The sequence below is a fragment of the Halictus rubicundus genome, chromosome 4 (assembly GCF_050948215.1).
Source record: "Halictus rubicundus isolate RS-2024b chromosome 4, iyHalRubi1_principal, whole genome shotgun sequence".
NCBI classification, from domain to species: Eukaryota; Metazoa; Arthropoda; class Insecta; order Hymenoptera; family Halictidae; genus Halictus; species Halictus rubicundus.
In genome coordinates, this window is record NC_135152.1 from 10353938 (window position 1) to 10374073 (window position 20136).

The window sequence follows — 20136 nt, forward strand, 5'->3', positions numbered from 1 at the left end:
AGATTTTTACACGAAATTTGTTAAGAGTAGTATCGATCATATAATTTTCCAATATTTATTATAAAAACTAGTATCCTAGAAATATTGTGCGGGTATATAGTTCCATATATACGCTCCTGCGATTCGTACGGCGTAGAGTCGTTTCCAAGGTAACAACAATATACGTCACATGGATTACTACATACAATGAAGGTTGTAGCAACAGATTAGTTCTTCATTCATTTATGTGAAATGTCGAAGTTTACTGTGAAATATTGTACAGTCTAGTAGTGTAAAACATTTTCCCTATAATTACCATTTAAATGTGAGTAATCCGACTTCTCTGCGTCACTTGTTTGAATAAATCCTTTTAATACAAGTATAATTTTAAATTTGGAATTGCACTACTTAGAATTAGAAATATAACCTATAATATAGGTTTCACCTATATTATACACGTATGTAAAATATTTAGTCAATAAGTTTGGTATTGCTATTCGCTTTTGTTTATGATTTTCAATACTTTTGATTATTTTGTTACTCATTCTTTCTACATTTTGTAATTATTTTTTATATGTATAGTTTCTTAAGTTTTATGCTTAGAAATAGAATAAACAATTCGTACTAGATGTTTGGCATTGTTCTTTAATTTTATAATTAATGGGAACTTGTTTTAGTAATGGAGGAAGATGGTGGTAAAAGAATGAGAGGTAGGACTCGTGGTAGAGCACGTGGTCGAGCACGAGGTCGTGCCAGAGGTAGATCTAAAAAACAAGTAAAGGTGAATTTTTTTGTTACTGATGAAAATTAGAAGCTGTAAGGCTATTGTTCACTTAACAGTACCGCACATGAATGATACCAGACTAACGTCAACATGTTTATATTAATATATGTAGCTCAAATGTCAATGTATTCACCTATCCATAATAACACATTATTTATACTCCCCTTTTTTCCTTTTCCTTCCTTTTGATAGGAATAAATGTGTTGATATTGGTCTGGTATTGTTCATGTACGGAACTATTAAGTGAGAGATAGCCTTTCTGCTACTCTATAATTCAATATATGTACAGAGTAAAGCATTTAAAACAGGTAACTTGAACAGACGAAACTTGCTTGGTTTCCAGGGTAGCATAATCTTATGTTAATGGTTTTTTTGTAGGTGGACATGCAGAGGACATATGAGTACATAGAAAAATATATCATTCCATTTAAAAAAACCGAGTTGACCTTCATATGTCACCTATGCGTCCACCTACAAAAAAGGTAATTAACATGAAATTGTGCCACCCTTGAAATCAAGTAAGTTTCGTCTGACACATTTTTTTCTATCACCAATAGTAACCGAGTTCTTCAGGTGACCTGTTTTAAATGCCTCACCCTGTATATATATAATGCATGTCATAGAGATAACTATTACTTTAATTACCTGAGTCAGGTTATTGAAAGCGATGAGGAAGATACTACTCAACAAGTTGAAGAAACTCCAGCAGAAACGGCTGGAGCAGAATTGGAAGAGCATGAAGCTCCTCCAGTCCAACAACCTCCCTTGGAGCAACAGTTTGATTTGGAGGCTGACATATCGCAACTGGAGGCTCCAACTTTCACAACTATCAACAGAGGACCCCCTGAGCCAATGCTCCGTTTAAGATGGGACCATAGAGTTAATCTTATTGGAGAGAAAGTTTTAAATCCTATGATACACTGTTGTGACAAGTGTTTGAAACCAATCCTCATTTATGGACGTATGGTGAGCAATGCTTCTGTATTAACAACTTTATCTACCAAAAGCCTATTAATAGGCATTTCAATAAAAACTCTTAAAACGCTTCAAACTCTCCTTTTACAAACGAAATAATTAGATTCCATTACCGACTTGTTGGGTCACAATTGAAATTGTTATTCCTATTATTGAAAGATCGATTAACTTAGAAAAATTGATTCATTGACTTAAAAAAATTATGAAATAATTGCTGGTTAAGTTTTTAAGTAACGTAAACAAAATTGTGTATTATGTGTATGTCCTCTCATTTAACGTTAAGAAATACTGAAAATTAATGTTTCAGATACCTTGTAAACACGTGTTTTGCTTGTCTTGTGCTAAAAGGGAAGACAAAGTTTGTCCACGTTGTATGGAGAAAGTTTCCAGAGTGGAACAAACTGGTTTGGGTACTGTATTCATGTGCACACATGGAGGAACTAGATATGGAAATGCAGGATGCAGAAGAACATATCTTAGTCAAAGAGATCTACAGGTAATTTCAAAGAACTTATTTCAATTTACATAAAATAATTTAATTTTGAGACTCCATTGTATGGTTTGTACAGGCTCATATAAATCATCGTCATATCTCAGCTCCGCCGCAACAAGTTCAAGGGATGCAAGTTGATCCTCCTCAATATGTGCATACTAAGTCAGAAATAGAGTTAACAAAAGTTCCATCTGTTGCTATGCAGAATACTCGTATAAAGTCAGTGCAATCGCATATGGTTCAGCCAATAATGGGAAACGATCCCAGAGTGAATTCTATGGTCAGTCAAACACCAGTGGAGCATAGGCAACAGCATAGGCCACAGTCACTTATATCGATGCAGAATTACTCTCAAACTTCTGCGCCGCCACCATCGAATAACGCTCCATTAAGAACAAATCTAATAACTGTACCTATTCAAGATACATCCATAACGTCACACGACATACATTCACAACAAAGTCATCATTATTATCCTCCCCCGCCACAAGTTAATTATGGAGGATATAATGTACCACCTCCAGTTTCACAGACGCAACAGTACTATCCACAGCCACAACATCCTGCTCAAGTATCTTATGTTCCACCACCTCCGCCACAGCAACAACAATATGTATCATCAACGCCAACTTCGATAAGGCCATCTCCAACAGGGTATATACAAGATCCGTCGTATGGGCCACCACCGCCTCAACAGCAAGCTCCACCTCCTCAAAGTCAATGGTCACAGCATCAGCAACAGTTTTATAGGTAAAAGAAATGACTATAGACGGACTCGTATACGTTGTGATAAAACTGTTGTGGATAATATACAGTGATTACAAATGGTAAGAAATACCATTTCTGTATAGATGCTGTTTACTGTTAGGAAAAATTAACTTTAAAATATTTTATACTTTTCAAGAATTATATACGCAGCATTAAATAGATATACTTATACATAACATTATAGCAATAAAGTTGTTTTAATTCTACGAGTACATTTATTTACTATCCCGTTCTAGGTGTTTTTTTTAGATTTTGAGAAAGGATTTGCAAGAAAAAGAAAGAGTTTACTTCATATGAAAATTTTTTATACTTATTATTTATGTACAATTAACAGATTATAAGTTATAACTTTATAAATTAAACTATTAATAGAATATTAATAGTTCAAATACGTTTTCTACTATACACTGCATATGTGGTGTTAATATTCATAACTTTGTTCCACATGCGGTATAAGAAAATATGAGGTAAATATTTTTCTCAGTAGAATTTAATATTGTACAGACAGTAACGATTTCAACGTATGTACAAAGTTCATTATACATAACATGTACATAAATGTGTAATTATTACATTACTTGCTTAAAATATACTTAGTGAAATCAACAAATAATCATTTATCCACACACGTGATTTTGGCCTTTCGCTTTTTCTCAGCCCTAGTCATACTTATAATAATAAATATTAATTGACTAAAAACCTTATAATGAAAGTACTTAAAAATTTGTATATAAGTTTTATGTTAAGTGGAAGGCCAAAATATTGCGCAACATACATTCCCAAAAGATATTTTCGTGTCATACATAAAAATAGTTTTTTAATCTTACTCCATATGTCTATAATCACTGTATCTCTATTATAGTGTCTTGTTCCCTTCACATTTTACATCACTCCTCATTTTTATTTACAAACCTGTTAATATATCAAATAGTATCCACATTGCTATACATTTATACCAACTACTTTCCATTCACCTTTATATATAGCTTTCAAACAATTATGAGGAAACCGAAGCATTGAAGTTTATTAACTGTTACCTCAAAATATTAATAAATGGCAAAGATTTTGTAATATGCATTTATGATACAACAATCATTTGTTGTAAGTAAAATGATTATTATTCACGCTGGTATTATAAAAATGAATGTCATAATAAGTAAATGAATTATACTTAAAATACTTGTAATTAAAAAGCAACTGCTCAATGATTATTTTTGTGCTACGTTCAAAAAATCTAAGGAATGAATTAATCAAACTTTAAACCTAATAATATGTGTGTACATACATAATTAATGTATATTCAAGGACTGAATAGAGATAATTTAAAATAATATTTTGCCAGAAATACACTTCAATTTGTTTTGGGGCATATACTTATGTATAAATATAAACAGAATAATTTTTAAAAGAAGAGGAAAAGAAATTAATTGTATAAAATAAAATTTGCATATCTTAAAAAATTAGTCGATGACAGTAGAAAAGTAATTGTGAGTATGCACATATTTTAAAATGACTTGTATCTTCTCATTTTGTTAAAATAAGAATGATGATGCAATATGATTTTTAAATATGATGCATGTATTTTTGACTTATAATCATGCAATTTTAACGTGTTTTTGTATATGTATCGTGTAATAACGTCTTCACGTCGTATTGAATATTTAATGGCAAAACAGGTGGTATAAAACATTTCCTTAAATAACAGATCAAGAAAGAAATAATCTTTCTTCAAATTCAGATTTGTTTCTAGTGAACATATTGAGTAGTACTGCACTGGAAGTCAATTATTGTTATTAATTATTAGTAATGCTTTCTTTTTATCTTCCAATTGTCAACGAACAGTATTAAAGTCGGAATAAAGCTGCGATTGTATAGCAATTTATTAGAAGCATTTAAGTAATTTATCACGCACGGATCGTATCGAATTACATAAATAGAGTTTACAGTTCTTAGCAACAAAGAACACGACTTTATTGGAAAATAGAATCACAAGATAGAAAGATTGATTTTGTTATATTTATCAGTTTGTAAGAATCTTCTAAAGATTACACTGTTGTACCATTATTAATATGGCGCTATAATCAATAGAGATAAACTTGGTGAATTGCTTAAGAAAATTTTATAAAAAAGTAGCATGTAGAAAAAATGTGCCAAATTCCTATGTTAACAGAAATATACAATGAACTTTTATAGATGTAACAAATCCAACGAAATGATTTTTTATAATTATTACGCAAATATGTAATTGCATTGTTTAAGCATTCTTCTAGCTTCTGTTTTGATAACACCAAAGAACAAATCAACTCGATGTTTATATTTTTAAGGACTGATTCTTAAGGATGGATACATGAACTAATAGAAATCTATGAATACCAAGGCACCACTTCAGTGTTATATTTTGTTCCTTGGCTTTATCAAGAGACAAGCATTACTCGATTGCTTTATTGGTATAACTTGAAAATTCTAATATGCAATCGAATTTCGTGCAATATAAAAAATGTTATTATAAATACTTTCTTATGTCCAACATTTGTCTCATTGAATAGAGCCATATTCTCAATAAGGTTCAGAAAATGTTTCTTTAGACGTTTCTTATCATATTTATGCATAGAGTTATTGAAATCAGTCTATTTGATGTAATCACGTGTTAGTAGAGGTGTGATTATGTATGTTTACACTAACTTGCGGAATGAGAGGGGATGCAAGTGGTTTAGGTGTACTAGATTCGGGAATTGGAATTGAAACTGCAGGAGGAACTGGAGAGTGTTTCTTGGCTCGATCTTGCTGCCATGGCTTCGCATGATCCTTACTTAACCTTTCACTTAAGGCTTTCAATGCTATTTGCCTGAAACGATCAACACAACGGAGATTGTAAAAATAATGTAAGCAAACAAAATTCCATAATTTAGCTGCATGCTAAGAAGTTATTCTAAGTATGAAAACACGTAACAAACCTTCTCCTATCACTGTCGTGTGGGTCAATACCTGGAAGATTTATAACCAACCCAGGGGGGGCATTGGACATATCGAATCTTCTAACTACTTTTCTACATAGTCCAATACGTACAAAGAATCCGTGTATTGTATTACTTACAAGTGCTATCGGTGGTTGTAAAACATTAGGGAAAAAGCTGTAAGAAAGTTCATTGTTATAGAAATAGTTCATAATTCAAACTTGTCTGAACCATACAAACATATAATCTACCTTGCGAACGCAAAATTATCTGCCATATCGCCGCGTGTACCATTATTATGTTTCTGATAAAATCTAAGATATATCCATGATACTAATAACCCACTGAGAAACATAGTTGGATTAGTGCTTTCCAATAATCCAAAGAGCCATAGTAACACGCCCAAAATCCATACCATCAACGGTATGTTTCTATTCGTAATTTTTCCTATCGGTGTTTTAACTAAAATATGATCTGGCATTATTTGTTTTACAGCTACCGCAACACCTAGAATAAAATGTACATAACAATGCTATTTGTGTACTGAATAATTGTAGTAGTGTAATAAGTGTAATGAAGCATACATAGGTCTACGACTAGCATATGTGTTAATAGTACAAAAAGAGTAAGTATGTCCAATGATAACAGAGAACTTTCAACAAAGATTGTCACTTATAAAGACCATACCTGCGATATATCCAGTTAATCCATGAATGTGTATGCCAAACAGTAAATCTGGATCGCTGGTACACATATACAAAAATAAATAAAATAAGGCTGACAGCACAGCAACGCCAACATTAACTATCGCGAAGAAAGTCATCATTTCCATCGCGCCCCATAGCGGTTCGATCAATTTGCCGCAGAGTCCCACTGTGACAATGTCCACGCATACTTCCCAAAAATGTATCTCAAGGAAACAAAAGGTAAACGCCGTCCAGATCCAAAAAGCTGGAGTCAGTAAGTAACCTGGTGTCACACTCAGAATACGTATTGCTTCCGACGAAAAAGAAAGACAATAGGAGAACAATACTACGATGCATATGAATTTGACACTGGTACTGGTATTTCCTAAAAGGGCAGCGAATTGTTGCCTCAGATAGGGAATATTTCTACCCAGGCCCTTTATCGCTGCCATTTCTACCGAGCAGCCCCCTTAACCTCTTTGGAGAACCACTTGCGTTGCGACTTGACGTTTGCTACAGGTTTATCAAATCCGCGTTTACGCTTTCCACCATAGGTTCGCCAATATGGTGTGTGAATTACGACATTCTCGATTCAAAAGTATGCAGAAATCGCGCTTATTTTCAAATGTGTCAACCGTAAATACACAAGCCTAACTATTCACAATACTTTCGAAAAGGTATTTCTCATCGTGATTACATATTGACTTATATATTCTTGTAGCGAATCGTTAATTCTTGAGATACATACTTTAATTAATGAAATTAAACTGATCCATTAGTTGTTTAATTAACTAATCAGCACTTCTAAATATGTTAATTGCCAATTCGAAATAGTAATCGCGTACCTTATAAGTATATATGTAAATACTCGGTGTTACCTTCTCGCATCTGTTGGTAACCGTGTTTTGTTTTTCGTCGATCAGTTATTAATCTTTGACATTTTTTAATTGTTTGGCGAACTCCTAAAACTCGGAAACGGCATTAATAAATGTCTTTCTTGAAGTGAAATTATCGAAGCGGTTACATATTGAATTAATTTTGGATGTGCGAAATTTTACATTCACCGCAATTATGCGCTGATCACTTGTAATCTCCGAGACGCGTTCAAGGCGGCAAATGGAGCAAACCTCGATTACAAACAAACATTGATCATCAGAAGCATCGTGTTTATTAATTCGAATTAAAATCTCTGCGGTATGCATTTTTAAATATTGTAAGAAGAAGCCTTTTAGATTGATAAATGCCTGGAGTTTGTCCGCGCTGTAATCGCGAGGTTTACTTCGCAGAAGAAAAATTAGCTCTTGGAAAAGTTTGGCACACGTTTTGCTTCTCTTGTCGTTAGTATTGTCTGTTTCAAACATTTTATACGTTCGATTAATATTTTTCAAACGTTCTCCCTTATTTATTCGTATTCACTGATGATAAAATGTTCAAACTCCCTAGGTAACTGTCGAAAACTGCTCAATAGCTGTAACGTGGTGACGCATCTTGGTGAATTATTTTGCAAGAATTGTTACGGTCGTCAATCCCATTCCGCCAATGATCATAAAATTCTACCAAAAATTCGTTCGCCCGCAAATCCAACACAAAATTCATCGAGGTGTTCGTGTGGAGTTGAAAGTTCTATCGGTAACACGTTGCTAAGTAGAAAACGACATTACCAATCAGACGCGTGCAGACTCCGTGGCGGCGGCAGCGAAGTTGGAGAGACATACGTTTCCTTCGAAGAAGAGAAAAAGCATTTCTTCGATAACGAATGCGCCAATCTGAGTATTACCAATTCGATGTCAACGCTTTGCGATCCTCCACCTAGTCCTACTGCTGTAACTACATGGTACAACCGGCAGCATTCAAAATTTCGCAGGTTCAAAATTATCCTTACATTTCTACACTTTACGAAACTACTGTCAATGAATACTAGTCTTTGCACAACTTTCTCCCTTGTTGCACACTGCGTAATATTTCTGTCCTTCGTCGTTGGCTATTTTGAGAATATGTGATTCAGTTCTGGATCAGTCAATGTGTATCTTGGCTCCAAAGGTACTCTAGTTAAGCTTCGAATCGAGTGACTCTAAATAGCGCTTATCCCACGCTCATTATTGAAATTCATCTGTGCCAATTCGTTCAAACAGCACGTCTTCGGAGTCCGAGAAGAATAATATTACGAAAGATTGTCGTTTCGAAGCTCAGCAAGATATAGATCTATCTGAGCTAAATCCGCCGCTTAGTAATAATGAAATCGACATTGCGGATGCTCAGCTAAGGTATATAACGCTTTTTCAATCGTTTTACATATAATGTTAGGTAGTCTCTAATCGAATCACGTTCGCGAAAACATTTGAATGTAAGCGCGGGAATAATTGGATGTCTTCATATTCAATGGTTCGAAGAAATCAGTATTGTAGATTGTAATAAGCAGGTCATATTCTTTACTCTTTTAAAAAATTTGTATCAGGGATGCACAGACTTGTTAAGACCAAGAGGCAAAAAGACATGACAATTTTCCATCATATATTATTTAGATTTATCTAATCATACTTATATTATTTTTTAGAACTACCTGTGTGACTTCTTAACCCTTTGTGGACGAACGTCGCCATATTGACGACATCAGGCTCATTTATCTAGCCCCCACAGCTACGCACGAATCATTTAACTGTTTAAATAATGAAAGCGTAGCGCACATTCTCCGTTTAGTTTTTGAAACAAATTATTTTGAGTGTGTCAAATATCTTCGTTCTCACAGGGTTGAAGTTAAAATAACATATGATGACGGAGGTTGCCAGCAAACCAACGGAGGGCCGGCGGTCTGTGCATCCCTGGTTTCTATCAATCTTTTGAATTAGAACTTCCAGTATGGCCGACAGTTCAGCAACATAAAGTTTTCTAAGCGTAGATATTTCCAGCACAGACAAAACTCGAGTGCCATCTGCCAGCTGGAATAATAAAATTAACAAATCCGCCCCCGCTTGCGAATTTAGCGCCAATAACAGCATTATTCCGCCAAGACGAAAATTTGCGTATCCGCCGGTACCGCCGCCTCGCAATCCGCTGCCTTCCCGACGACGAGTCTCGTTCTGCGACGTCGTCTTCGGGGATACACGCGGAAACAGTCCGAATTGCATGACGAACATGCAGGATGTTCGCCATAGGTTCCGTTGCAATAATGATAGTAACGAGGAATATCGTAGTTCTTACGACATTTGGCGAGCGGACGATCCGGCTGGTAAAAACGACGGCGGGTACGAAAATGTTAATGTAAGTCAAACCGAAACCGAGGGGACTGGCAGAATGCATTTTGAAAGAAGCGCCTCGGAGTGTTGCAACGACGCCGAAGAGACGTTAAACAAATGCAATGACATCGAGAAGAATCCCGGACCGAATCGTACAATGAACGAAAAGGACGACGAGTCCTCGAGAGAAGACTCGATGACCTGCCAAAATTGTCCTAGTTCGTCGAACGGGCACGACGATAGCGAACGTATGAGAGGAGGTTGCGGGGGATCATGCTCACCGTGTGGACCTCGACCTAAGGTCTCATGTGGCGTAGTCAAAGTGATAGAGACTGCTTGCCACTGTGGGAAAAGTAACAGCTACGATTTCACGGCTAATACCATCCCTGACAGAAAATACTCGAAAACGAAAAACATTATTGTATGCGCGTTAGTGCTTTTGTCTCCTTGCCAAGTATAAAATAATGCGTTGGTTACTGTTAAGTAAAAATTATAAAAGAATCGAAGTAGCATGACAAAGCACTTGGGGATGATATCGATTGTTTAACGAACAAATTTTCCACATTAAACAGAGGATGATTCACGAAACGGTCACGAGATAATGGTCAAGAGAAACAAAAGCACATTGGTGTTAAATGAAAAATTTACACAGAAATTATTTAGGATTTGACGAATAATTATTGCATTGAATATTTTTTTGCCAGGGATGTGGATCAGAACCATACATTATATCCTCGCTCCCCTATTAAAATAAGACATAATTGTTATTCTTTAGTAGAGCCGGAATCGTGTCGCACCGTCCCTTCCTGTTCGAGCTGTTCATCGCCGTGTAACGAGCGACGGAGTTGTTGTCCACCAGCGAACGAACGACCAATCTGCAAGAAAACGATTATTAGATGTCGTCCAGTGTGTACGGAGAATCAGGGTTGCGGGAGTGGTGGATGCTGCGGGGGCGGATGTCGCGGTGGTTGTGGAAAACCCGGGCAGACCTGTCTGCCGGCGAGACCTTGCACGACTCCTTGCCGACCATGTTCACCATGTTCTCCACCACGACCTTGTCCCCCGCAATCATCTTGTTCTTGTAGAAAATGCTCACCTTGTTGCTCCAGTATTGGCGGTGGTGCGAATTGCTGTGGCCGGTAAGACACTGGTGGCATTGGAGCTGCTAAATGAGTAGACTGCGGATCTTCAGAAGTAGAAAGTTCTTTCTTTCTATAAAATCGTAAAAGGAACAAACAGGATGTTTCTACAATCGTTATAACTTTTTAAGGAGCTATACTTTTAAAAAATATAATAAAAGAAAATAGATTTTTCGGACCAGTCACACGAGAATCCCCCCTTAATCTTCCCACTATTGAAAATTTCATCTACTAGATTTTGTCACAATTCAGAAAATCCATAGTTTATTTATGAGACACTCGGGTAGCCGCATATTCGTGAGATGCCAGATGCTAGATGCTAGACGAATGGCAAGATTACCTGGCTATTCGAGCATCTCGTGAGGTACTCGAACGCATGCCGATGTTATTGTTACTGATACAGCTTTTTGTTTATGCAGATCGAAAAGTCCCGCATGCCGAGTGAGCCGAAGAAGATGCAGTACCGACAGAGATTGTAACGAGGGTGGATGCTGCCGACCGAAAGTCACTTGCGAATGTTTGGGGGGAGGACTCGATTGCCAACGCTGCGGGCGGAAGGTGTACCAAGCTGAAATGCAGGTAATGTGAAGTAATTAAACAATCATTATACAGTTTTCTACTAATTAATGTATATCTATATCGCAGCATTTAGTGATTTAGTGTCGCTTGCAAGGCACATTTATAGAATATTTGTATCTTGATGTTTATTCAAGATGGTGTCTGGTATACCCTACCACAATATATGCTTCAGCTGCTATTGCTGTAGGAAACCGTTGGAGCCATTAACGTACCAGGAAAACTGCGGAGAAATTTACTGTAAACGTTAGTTTGCATATCCCTGCTTTTGATACTCTTTCAACCTAGAAAATTCTTGTTTATGGCATATCGACGATTATCATTAAGTAAGACGATCTTCGATACTGCGAATTGCTGTGTCAATTCTATTTCCGTTTCTTTTGGATATTTAGAGTGTTATGTCCGAAATTTTGGACCACAAGGATACGGATATGGTGCGGGACCAGGAACGTTGCAAACTCCAATGTGAAGCGATTGAGGGCATCGTTAATTAGTGAACAAACGAAAACCATTGAAATATTTTACAGTTACTTGTGATCTCTTTTTATTCAAAGTTTTTGTTTCCATTTATAAGTGGTATTTTTGCCGAACAGCTTATACACAACTTTTTTCGTGGTTTCGTATAGTAAAGAATACTTTTTGTAAATAGTATACTTTCAATTTATGATCGACAGTATAGTATACAATAGTATCGCGCTCTAAAGCGTAATTTTACTAATGTATACTGAATTTCTTTTGCTACCGTGGTTCCATAATAATTTGAAGTCAATAGGAGCAAGTATTAATATGTTAAGAAGAAACTGCTCGTTTATGAAACGCCGTAATTTTATTGTAACCGCAGCGCATTCACCAGAAGTTAAAATTTTCAATTAAGCCTGTTCCATCCATTTAATTTAAAAGTTTCATTTTCTTACTGTCATCATAGTTCCCTAAAATCCACTCGCTAGAAACACTCGCGTCCTTTCTTTCCGCTCTACTTTCCCGTTACAATTTCTTACTCGAAAGGCGTGCAGATTGTGAACCCGGCGAAATAAGAAGCAGAAAAAGACTATTAAAAATAAGACGAAATTATGAAATTTCTTGCGCAAAGAAAGTCCACGCACGATTCCAAAAAGCAGGAAAAGAAGAAGTTTACGACCAGGAGAGTTTGTACTAGCTGAATGTGATATGGCGGACAGTACTTCCGGTGTAGCGAGTTCAAACAATAACGGTGAATTCGGGAGCTGGGATATAATAAAATTGCGAACAAATTCAAGACGGAAAGAAAATGGTTTCTGAAAGGAAATAAAAACAAGGTCAGGTGAAGGCATGTGTATGGAGTGAAGTGTATGGACTGCTTATCCACTAAACGAAAGAAGCTTTTATTGCAAATAGGGCAAGATAGGCAATACCGTAACAGTATTTTTCCAATATTTAATTATACACGCAAATGCTGTGGGAATCATGTAAAACCTTGCAAAACATTCACTTAACTACTGACACCTGAGCAACCAATCTAAATTGTTAGACGTTGGGTCTACTCAGGGGACTCATTTATCGGAGAAGAAGGTTCAAAAATTAAAGAGGATCCGATTGGACCAAACCAGGTGCCCTTACCTATGCTTAAATCAAGACTCAAACGAAAAAACTAGACCACGCAAATCGGCAGAACATTAGCGCTCGTTCAATATCCGAAGATAGATGTATGTCGAGGATTCGCGAAGGGATATTCGCAGGGAATAAAGACACGCGCGGTTACGATCGTGCTTCGCGAAATGGTGGGTGGAGGATGAAATAAGACGAGCGGGTTGTTTTATTGGTAAAAATGAAGATGGGGAGAATGGAAGAACAGTCCGGGATCCGGTGAAATACAGAAAACGGAAGGAGAAGGAGAAGGAGACCGTGGGAAGGGAGCGAGAGGCGGGGTGGTAAAAGATGGAGGAAGAAAGAGTGAGTGGTTGGTTTATTGAGTCTTTCCTCTTAGCGGATTGCGGAACGCGGAACGTACACGGCGCACCGGCGGGTAGAGGGACGTTTATATAGCTTTCAAGCGCAGAAGCTTAATCTAATTTCAAATATAAATCTGTTTTCTCCCCTTTTCTCTCTTTCTCCCGTCCGTTCTCTTTCCGCCTTCGTTTTCCACCCTCGACCCCCATCCATATAGCGGCGTGCTCGCCGGCTTACATTATCCGCCCGGCTACGAATAATCTCTCCTTCGGTCTGCCTATTAACGTTACGAGACACGCCGATTTCCTTCAGTTTTACGAATCGTCGTCGCCAAACACGTTGTACGCTCCGCTTCGGGAATGGCAAGCCCGAACACTATGCCTCAAAATTGTATGTACCCCACCGGAAATACTTTCTGCCTGGCGATACTTATGTTTAGTCTGTAGTTCTTCATGCAAAATAAAAATTGTCTGCGACAATCACAAGAAAGGGGAGTTACAGAAAAATTATTTCTTCTCTTAATAATTTGAGTAGGTTGTAAATAATGTACCAGTAATCTGATGTTTCTTCTATTTTGTGTTTCACCTACTCATGACTGCTACAAAATCCGCAATCTACTAAGATTAGGTTCGTGTAAAAATAATTGCGGTTTTTGTTCTTGAATTTTAAAGCAATATATCTTGTTTTTGACTTGCAGTTCTTTTGCAACTCCTCGAGATCTTTCTCAAGGATCAATATTTCAGGCATAATATATTATTAGATCATTTCAGACCAATAGGACTGCTGAAATCGTGTCAACCAATAAAGTACTCCTTTTTAAATATACCCCTCTAACTATAGCTTCTACAATTGTAAGTATTTCGACTTTAAAAAATGTATACCCAAATAATAGAAAATGTGCGTGCAAAACCTCAATACAAAACAGTTGGCCGATTTCTTTGCAAAAATTTCCAAGGCCTACAAAATGACGCTCTAGACCAAGAGGGCCTCTTAAACTTAAATGCACTTAGGGGGTATCGAAGAATAACATGATTTGCAAAGTTCGTAGGTCTGACAGAATTTCTAAAAGGAAGAATTTTTTAAAGGAATTAATAAATGAGACGATAGGGTACTGTTTATTGGACGGAAATCCTAACGGGGTACAGAAGGTACTTCGAGTCCGGGATCAGGATGCAAAATGGCGGCGGCAGCGGCGGCGGATCAGACGGAAATACGTTCGAAAAGGTAGGGCGACATTGGGAATTGAAAAATAGTGCCTTGGGCTGCTGTCGTTCACAGTGATGGCTCCGTGACAGCCAATGTAACGCACGAATTAACGAAATAATTGATTTTCATACCGTTCGGAGTAAGCGGCGCGCACAAAAGACCGAGCGAACCGATCGCCGAACCGAGGAGATATTTTCTCGATTTCCTGACCGCAGGTGCATCCACGTTACTGCACCGTGTATCAAAAAATCCCGGCGCTCGCCTTGGGCGAATTTCGCATTACGTCACGAAATCGCCAATCTTTCTATCCGCTTCATTCAAAGTTGGAGCCCGGCTTGTGACAGAGTATACTTCGATTTTTACTCTCACCGAATTAATCATTAATATATAGAGAAAATTTTCAAAATTTCTCGTCGTACTTCCCTTCACTCGTAAACCATAAGAAATTCGTTTGCCCACAAAAGAATAACATTTCTAATAACTAGACATACAAATTGTTTGTATCTGTTGCAAGGAAGAGGAGTCACTTAGGAGTGTCTTTCACCCTTAAGAATTTGAGCAGGTCGAGAGTAACACATTTTTGCAATAAATGTATAAATTGTCACGTCTAGTTTGTACCAAAAACCGACTTTTTCAAGGTTCTAGACCAGAAGACGTAGTAGTAATATTTTGATTCATTCCAGACTATTATTAAGTGGTTCTCTTATTGACTACTATATTTTTGATATCCAATTCCTTTTTTTGAAGTGTACGACATTCATTCTTAAAAATAGAAATTTGGATCAACGAGAAATTCTGTTCGTTCAGGCTTAAAGTTTTCTACTTCGTGCAACAATTGATTATTATTTAGACGTGTCCAACGGATTATGGGAGTACTATGGGAGTATCGTGAAGGCGATGAATGAGGGTAGTAGTGTCCCATGACGGTAACGTCACGTGAAATTTTTCGTACGTTAAAATTAATATCTCCCATTTGTCAATTGCCGATACGTTTTCGTCGTACAATGAAAACTGACTAAAAAGGGGGGCCGTACACAAATGTTAGACCCCAAAACGTTCCCTAAACATTGTCACAACACGGCTAGGTAACAGGGGCGTTCATCGAGATCATATTAAAGGAGACTCTACTTGTAGCATGTTATATATTGGCTAGTGTTGTGCAGCGAGAAGGCAGGTAGTTCTGATCAATGGAAACACAAGTTCGACGTTTATTAACGACAGCACGACATAAAAGTGTGTCTCGAGTTGCCTGTGAATTATTTATGCGCCTGTAAAATATTGAATTTATCGATGATCATTCATAGAATAAACTGAAATTCGTCAAATTTGTCGTTTAAAATGTGGTTTGACGCAAGAACAACAAAAGAGGCTTTATTAGACGATAGAATCAAAATGGGGACGTAACTATCGAATCATTAATTTTCACCATAAAAATCAAGTTCGAATTGATGTTACAAGTTATGTTACACACTTTAATCATACGAAGTTCATTAAAATTGGTTTACCTTCAACAACACGAAATATTGAAAGCAAAAATGGATTTGTTCTCTTATTTGCATACAATTAATTTATTATAATTCGAAGTTGAAAGAAATAGCCCAGTGGAAAATTTGTAAGTGTCCGGGATGGTACGTACTTTTGAAGTTACATCGCGAAGTAGTTCACAGAAACTTTTGTTCAATCCAAAATGATAAGGGACAAAGGGTTCGTCATGCTTATAGTTCTATTTAAAAAATATTATCTGAAAGGCGTCAGAGAATAAAGCAGTCTGTTGACGCGAAAGATGAATAATTGCGTGGAGACCTTGCAGGGTAACAGTGATTTTATCCAGCGTGTCTAATTGGTGGACATGTGGACGCGACCGTGGAGAATCCCCCGCACGCGTTTCAAATGGAGCCCAGTTTATTCAGTATTCCAACTTAGAAAGGGTTCGGGGCCCGTGCTCCCATCAAACTATTTAAAGTCTCGGTATTAATCGGCCATAAACCTTTTGACCATCCGCTGAAACGTCCATTACTTCTCGCAATAACTCCACGTAAATACCCCTAACCACGACTTTTATATATTAGTTGGCCACTAACAACAAAATGAAATAAAACGCTACCATTTCTGCTTCGTTTTATTTTATCATTGTTCATTACGTTGCCTTGCATTGGCGAGGACTCCTCTCTTCATTCTCATACAATTTTGCATACACATGTCAGTTTTCTTATATCGTAGTCCAATAGACTAAATCCTAAACTATAGCATATAAAAATTGAATATAAGTTGTACGATTTGATATAATATAAAAATAAATAAATAACTAAATAAAAAAATAAATTTGATCCACTAATTTTAAGTACAAACAAAATTTAACTACTTCTATTTTATTTATTTCTATGTTTAATTTAACATCTTGGCCTTTTTGACAAGTACCAAACGGAGTTCTACTGTACATAAAATTATTTAAAAATTGCGAATAAGTGAATTCGATCGTGCAAATTTTTATAAGGCAACACGTACCGGTGGCTTTTAGTGCTCGGTACGTTGAACAATTTTTAGACCGCGTTCTACGGTCTACAGTATTTCATCGGGGGCTCCTCGAAATGGTTGAAAAATTGCGAAAAAATAGTCACCTGGCTGTATTTCTACACAGGTAGACGCAAACATCGAAGTGTTTGCAGAGCGAAAGACGGGGAAAAAAGGAAAGGGGTGACTACCCCTTTCGGTGATCCGCGGACGGTAACTGGGCGTAACCCCCGAAATCATCTTACAAGTGTGCGCGCACGAATCGCACGAGGGTCGGCAGGATAAAACGTGGCTGATTTATTTATCGAATCATAAATTACCGGGGTTACAATACGGCGCGCAGCATGCAAAAGCGGTGTGCGCGCGCGCGCTCGCTCGTCGATTCTCCTTTCTCTCCTCCACGGTGCCGGCGAATCGAAAACGCGGCGAAGGACCGAGGGCGTACACATAACGCGTGTTTGCGTTGCGTGCTCGACCGGAAACACGATTTATACGATGCAAATTAAATGTGTACGGTACACACGGGGCCAACGTTCTCTACAGGCGAAAACCCCCGTTCGGGAATTCGTCGTTATTATGAACGTTTTCATTACCGAGTCCTCGTCCGTTCCGACCGTTTCTTAGCCCAGGTGAAAAGTAGGGGCAGATCGGGGCAAGTTGATACACTTTTCCAGTTTTTTATTTTTCCAATTTTTCCTCGAATGAATCACGTAGAAAAGAGTATGCTGAAATACTCCTCGAACCTTCCTCGTGACACATACAAACAAAAGGACAATACGCCCTTCTCCTCCAATAACTTCATGCCAAATCATAGTAGAGTTTATAATATAACGTTTTGTATAATATCTCCAGATATTATACAATACTTCATTGCTACAAAAACGAAAAAGTAGTTGTGGTACATGTACACAGTGTCCAGATAATTACATTGCATCAGCTTGCCCCGGTCTCTATTATTGGCAGTGGTAAGGTGGTACCCCCGGACAGTGATCGAAACATCAAAAAATCGTATAGAACATAAAACCGATTAACTCCGCACAATGTAGAGAAAATTGATGAGCTAGTATATGCTCATTGTTAAAAGTTCACTCGACGTTTGTCATTTTGGCGGTATTGAGCCCAATTATATGTTTCACAATAGGAAATTTGCAGAAAATAGTTACGTCTTCGTTGACGACGCGGACCATCCGCTCTTACGTGTCATGATTGTCCATCGTCGGCCGATCATGAATATTCACACCATTATACATTTGCTTATCGATGCCGCGCGTCGGTGCACCGTGATGTATGGAAATAGTAACAAAACAAATTCATTTCGAAATCGTATCGTAAATGGCGTACGCGCGCGGGGTTTCGGGAAACGAGCGAACCCGGCTGAAAATGAGAATGATCGACGAGCAACGGTGGATCCGAGTTTTCTAACGTGGTAACCGTAATTAATTGATCGCGGGGGAGTATCGAGCGTATCCTGCACTGACAGGCAATTGTGGCGAAGTAGCGATCAAAGGCGAGCGTCTCGCAGCCCGCTCTCTCACATGTGAACGTTTAATCTTCATTTAAGGGAAATCCGGTTTACGCTCTGTTCAGAAATTAGTCGACAAAGAAGCGCACGCTTGCGTAATTATACACGGTAATTAATAATTAATATCGCGGCGAGAGCAAAGCCCTCGAAACAAATCGTCTATACCCGCCCCTTGTAGCGTTAAAACGTTTATCGAGTTACTCGTATTATGCTCAGATGTTACAAACAAAATTTTGATTTCGCACATCTTGTACGCAAAAACGCGAAAATCGCAAAATTCTCATGACATTTTTAAGTATTATCCAATACTTTAGTTTAGAATTCGGATGCTTCATTTCATTTTTAACATCTTTATACAGGGTGTTCCAAAAATGTTGCACCTGAGGTGATTCTTGAGATCAATTGAAGTAACTTTTTCCTTTGTTAAGGGGTTATTAACGAAAAACGCGGGCCAACCGGAGCGTAGCTATAGCGGACGTATTTCGGCTCGACCAATAACAACATTCTGCTGTACCCGCGCTCTGATTGGTGCACGTTTTTCGTCAATAACTACTGAACAGAGCCGCGGAGAACATTTTCGCAAAGGAAAATGTTATTACAAATGATCTCAGGAATCAGCCGTTTCAAGGAAGTACAACATTTCTGGGACACCCTGTATACAATGTTCTACGTCTGTCCATATGAAATCGAGTGCATTTACTTGTACCTTATTTGAACGTTTAATAATTTATGAAACACAAAGGATATGAGTTGTTTGAAGGTTGGGGAAATAATTGTTGCTCGCTTTGATACGCTCGGAAGTAATCGTTCAGCAACAACGGAGGAACAATGGACTCTCCTATGGACCCGGAGCACATTATCGGGTGCAGCGGAACTCTCACACGGATTTAACGCGCCAGAGGGCCCACAAGACGATTCGATTTTGATACCTGGGTATACCGCCGCGATCGATTCTGCAAAGGAGAAATAAATAGGCGAGTAAAAACGTGGTCGAAAATTTACGAGCGGCCCCGGCATGTTATGGGATCGGGTGCGGAATCGGGACCGATTTCCCTCGGCGTTTTTATTATTTTCTGATAGGATGTTTACGAGGAAGGATGAATGAGAATGTAGTTTATGAGACTAGTATGGCTTTTAGATTAGGTATAGGTGACGCTTTTGCAAAATGTATACGTTCGCTGTTTATGGCCGAACAGATCATTCGCGCCCATTAACTGCCTGTCTGCGGCGGTCGATCGGCTTTTAACCGAACCATTATGAGCGCCATGATGGCGGCGGTGAATTAAATCTTTCATCTATGCACTTGCTGTTACGATTGTCGCCGTTGTTCTCCATTGTATTAGATCCTAACACGTTTAGTACATTCACACAATCGTCAACAAGT

General features: G+C 37.8%; 3 protein-coding genes across 3 annotated transcripts; 2 read left to right on the top strand and 1 right to left on the bottom strand.

Annotated features, from left to right (window-relative positions):
- Positions 1 to 173: 173 nt before the first annotated feature.
- Hakai (E3 ubiquitin-protein ligase Hakai) lies at positions 174 to 3205 on the top strand. The gene is made up of 5 exons (XM_076786588.1): positions 174 to 304; positions 657 to 760; positions 1418 to 1729; positions 2046 to 2234; positions 2308 to 3205. Exons 2-5 carry the CDS (start codon positions 659 to 661, stop codon positions 2983 to 2985), a joined length of 1281 nt encoding a protein of 426 aa, XP_076642703.1. The 5' UTR covers positions 174 to 304; positions 657 to 658; the 3' UTR covers positions 2986 to 3205.
- A 1740-nt stretch (positions 3206 to 4945) lies between these two features.
- Positions 4946 to 7510, bottom strand: LOC143353347 (transmembrane protein 115). The gene is made up of 4 exons (XM_076786590.1): positions 6641 to 7510; positions 6205 to 6460; positions 5954 to 6130; positions 4946 to 5844 (listed from the first exon to the last, which is right to left on the bottom strand). The coding sequence occupies exons 1-4, from the start codon at positions 7089 to 7091 to the stop codon at positions 5640 to 5642; spliced, it is 1089 nt and encodes a 362-aa protein (XP_076642705.1). The 5' UTR covers positions 7092 to 7510; the 3' UTR covers positions 4946 to 5639.
- A 369-nt stretch (positions 7511 to 7879) lies between these two features.
- Positions 7880 to 12332, top strand: LOC143353890 (uncharacterized). Its single transcript, XM_076787497.1, has 8 exons — positions 7880 to 7976; positions 8083 to 8503; positions 8772 to 8903; positions 9546 to 10225; positions 10648 to 10992; positions 11415 to 11590; positions 11725 to 11833; positions 11980 to 12332. Exons 1-8 carry the CDS (start codon positions 7880 to 7882, stop codon positions 12054 to 12056), a joined length of 2037 nt encoding a protein of 678 aa, XP_076643612.1. The 3' UTR covers positions 12057 to 12332.
- Positions 12333 to 20136: the final 7804 nt, after the last annotated feature.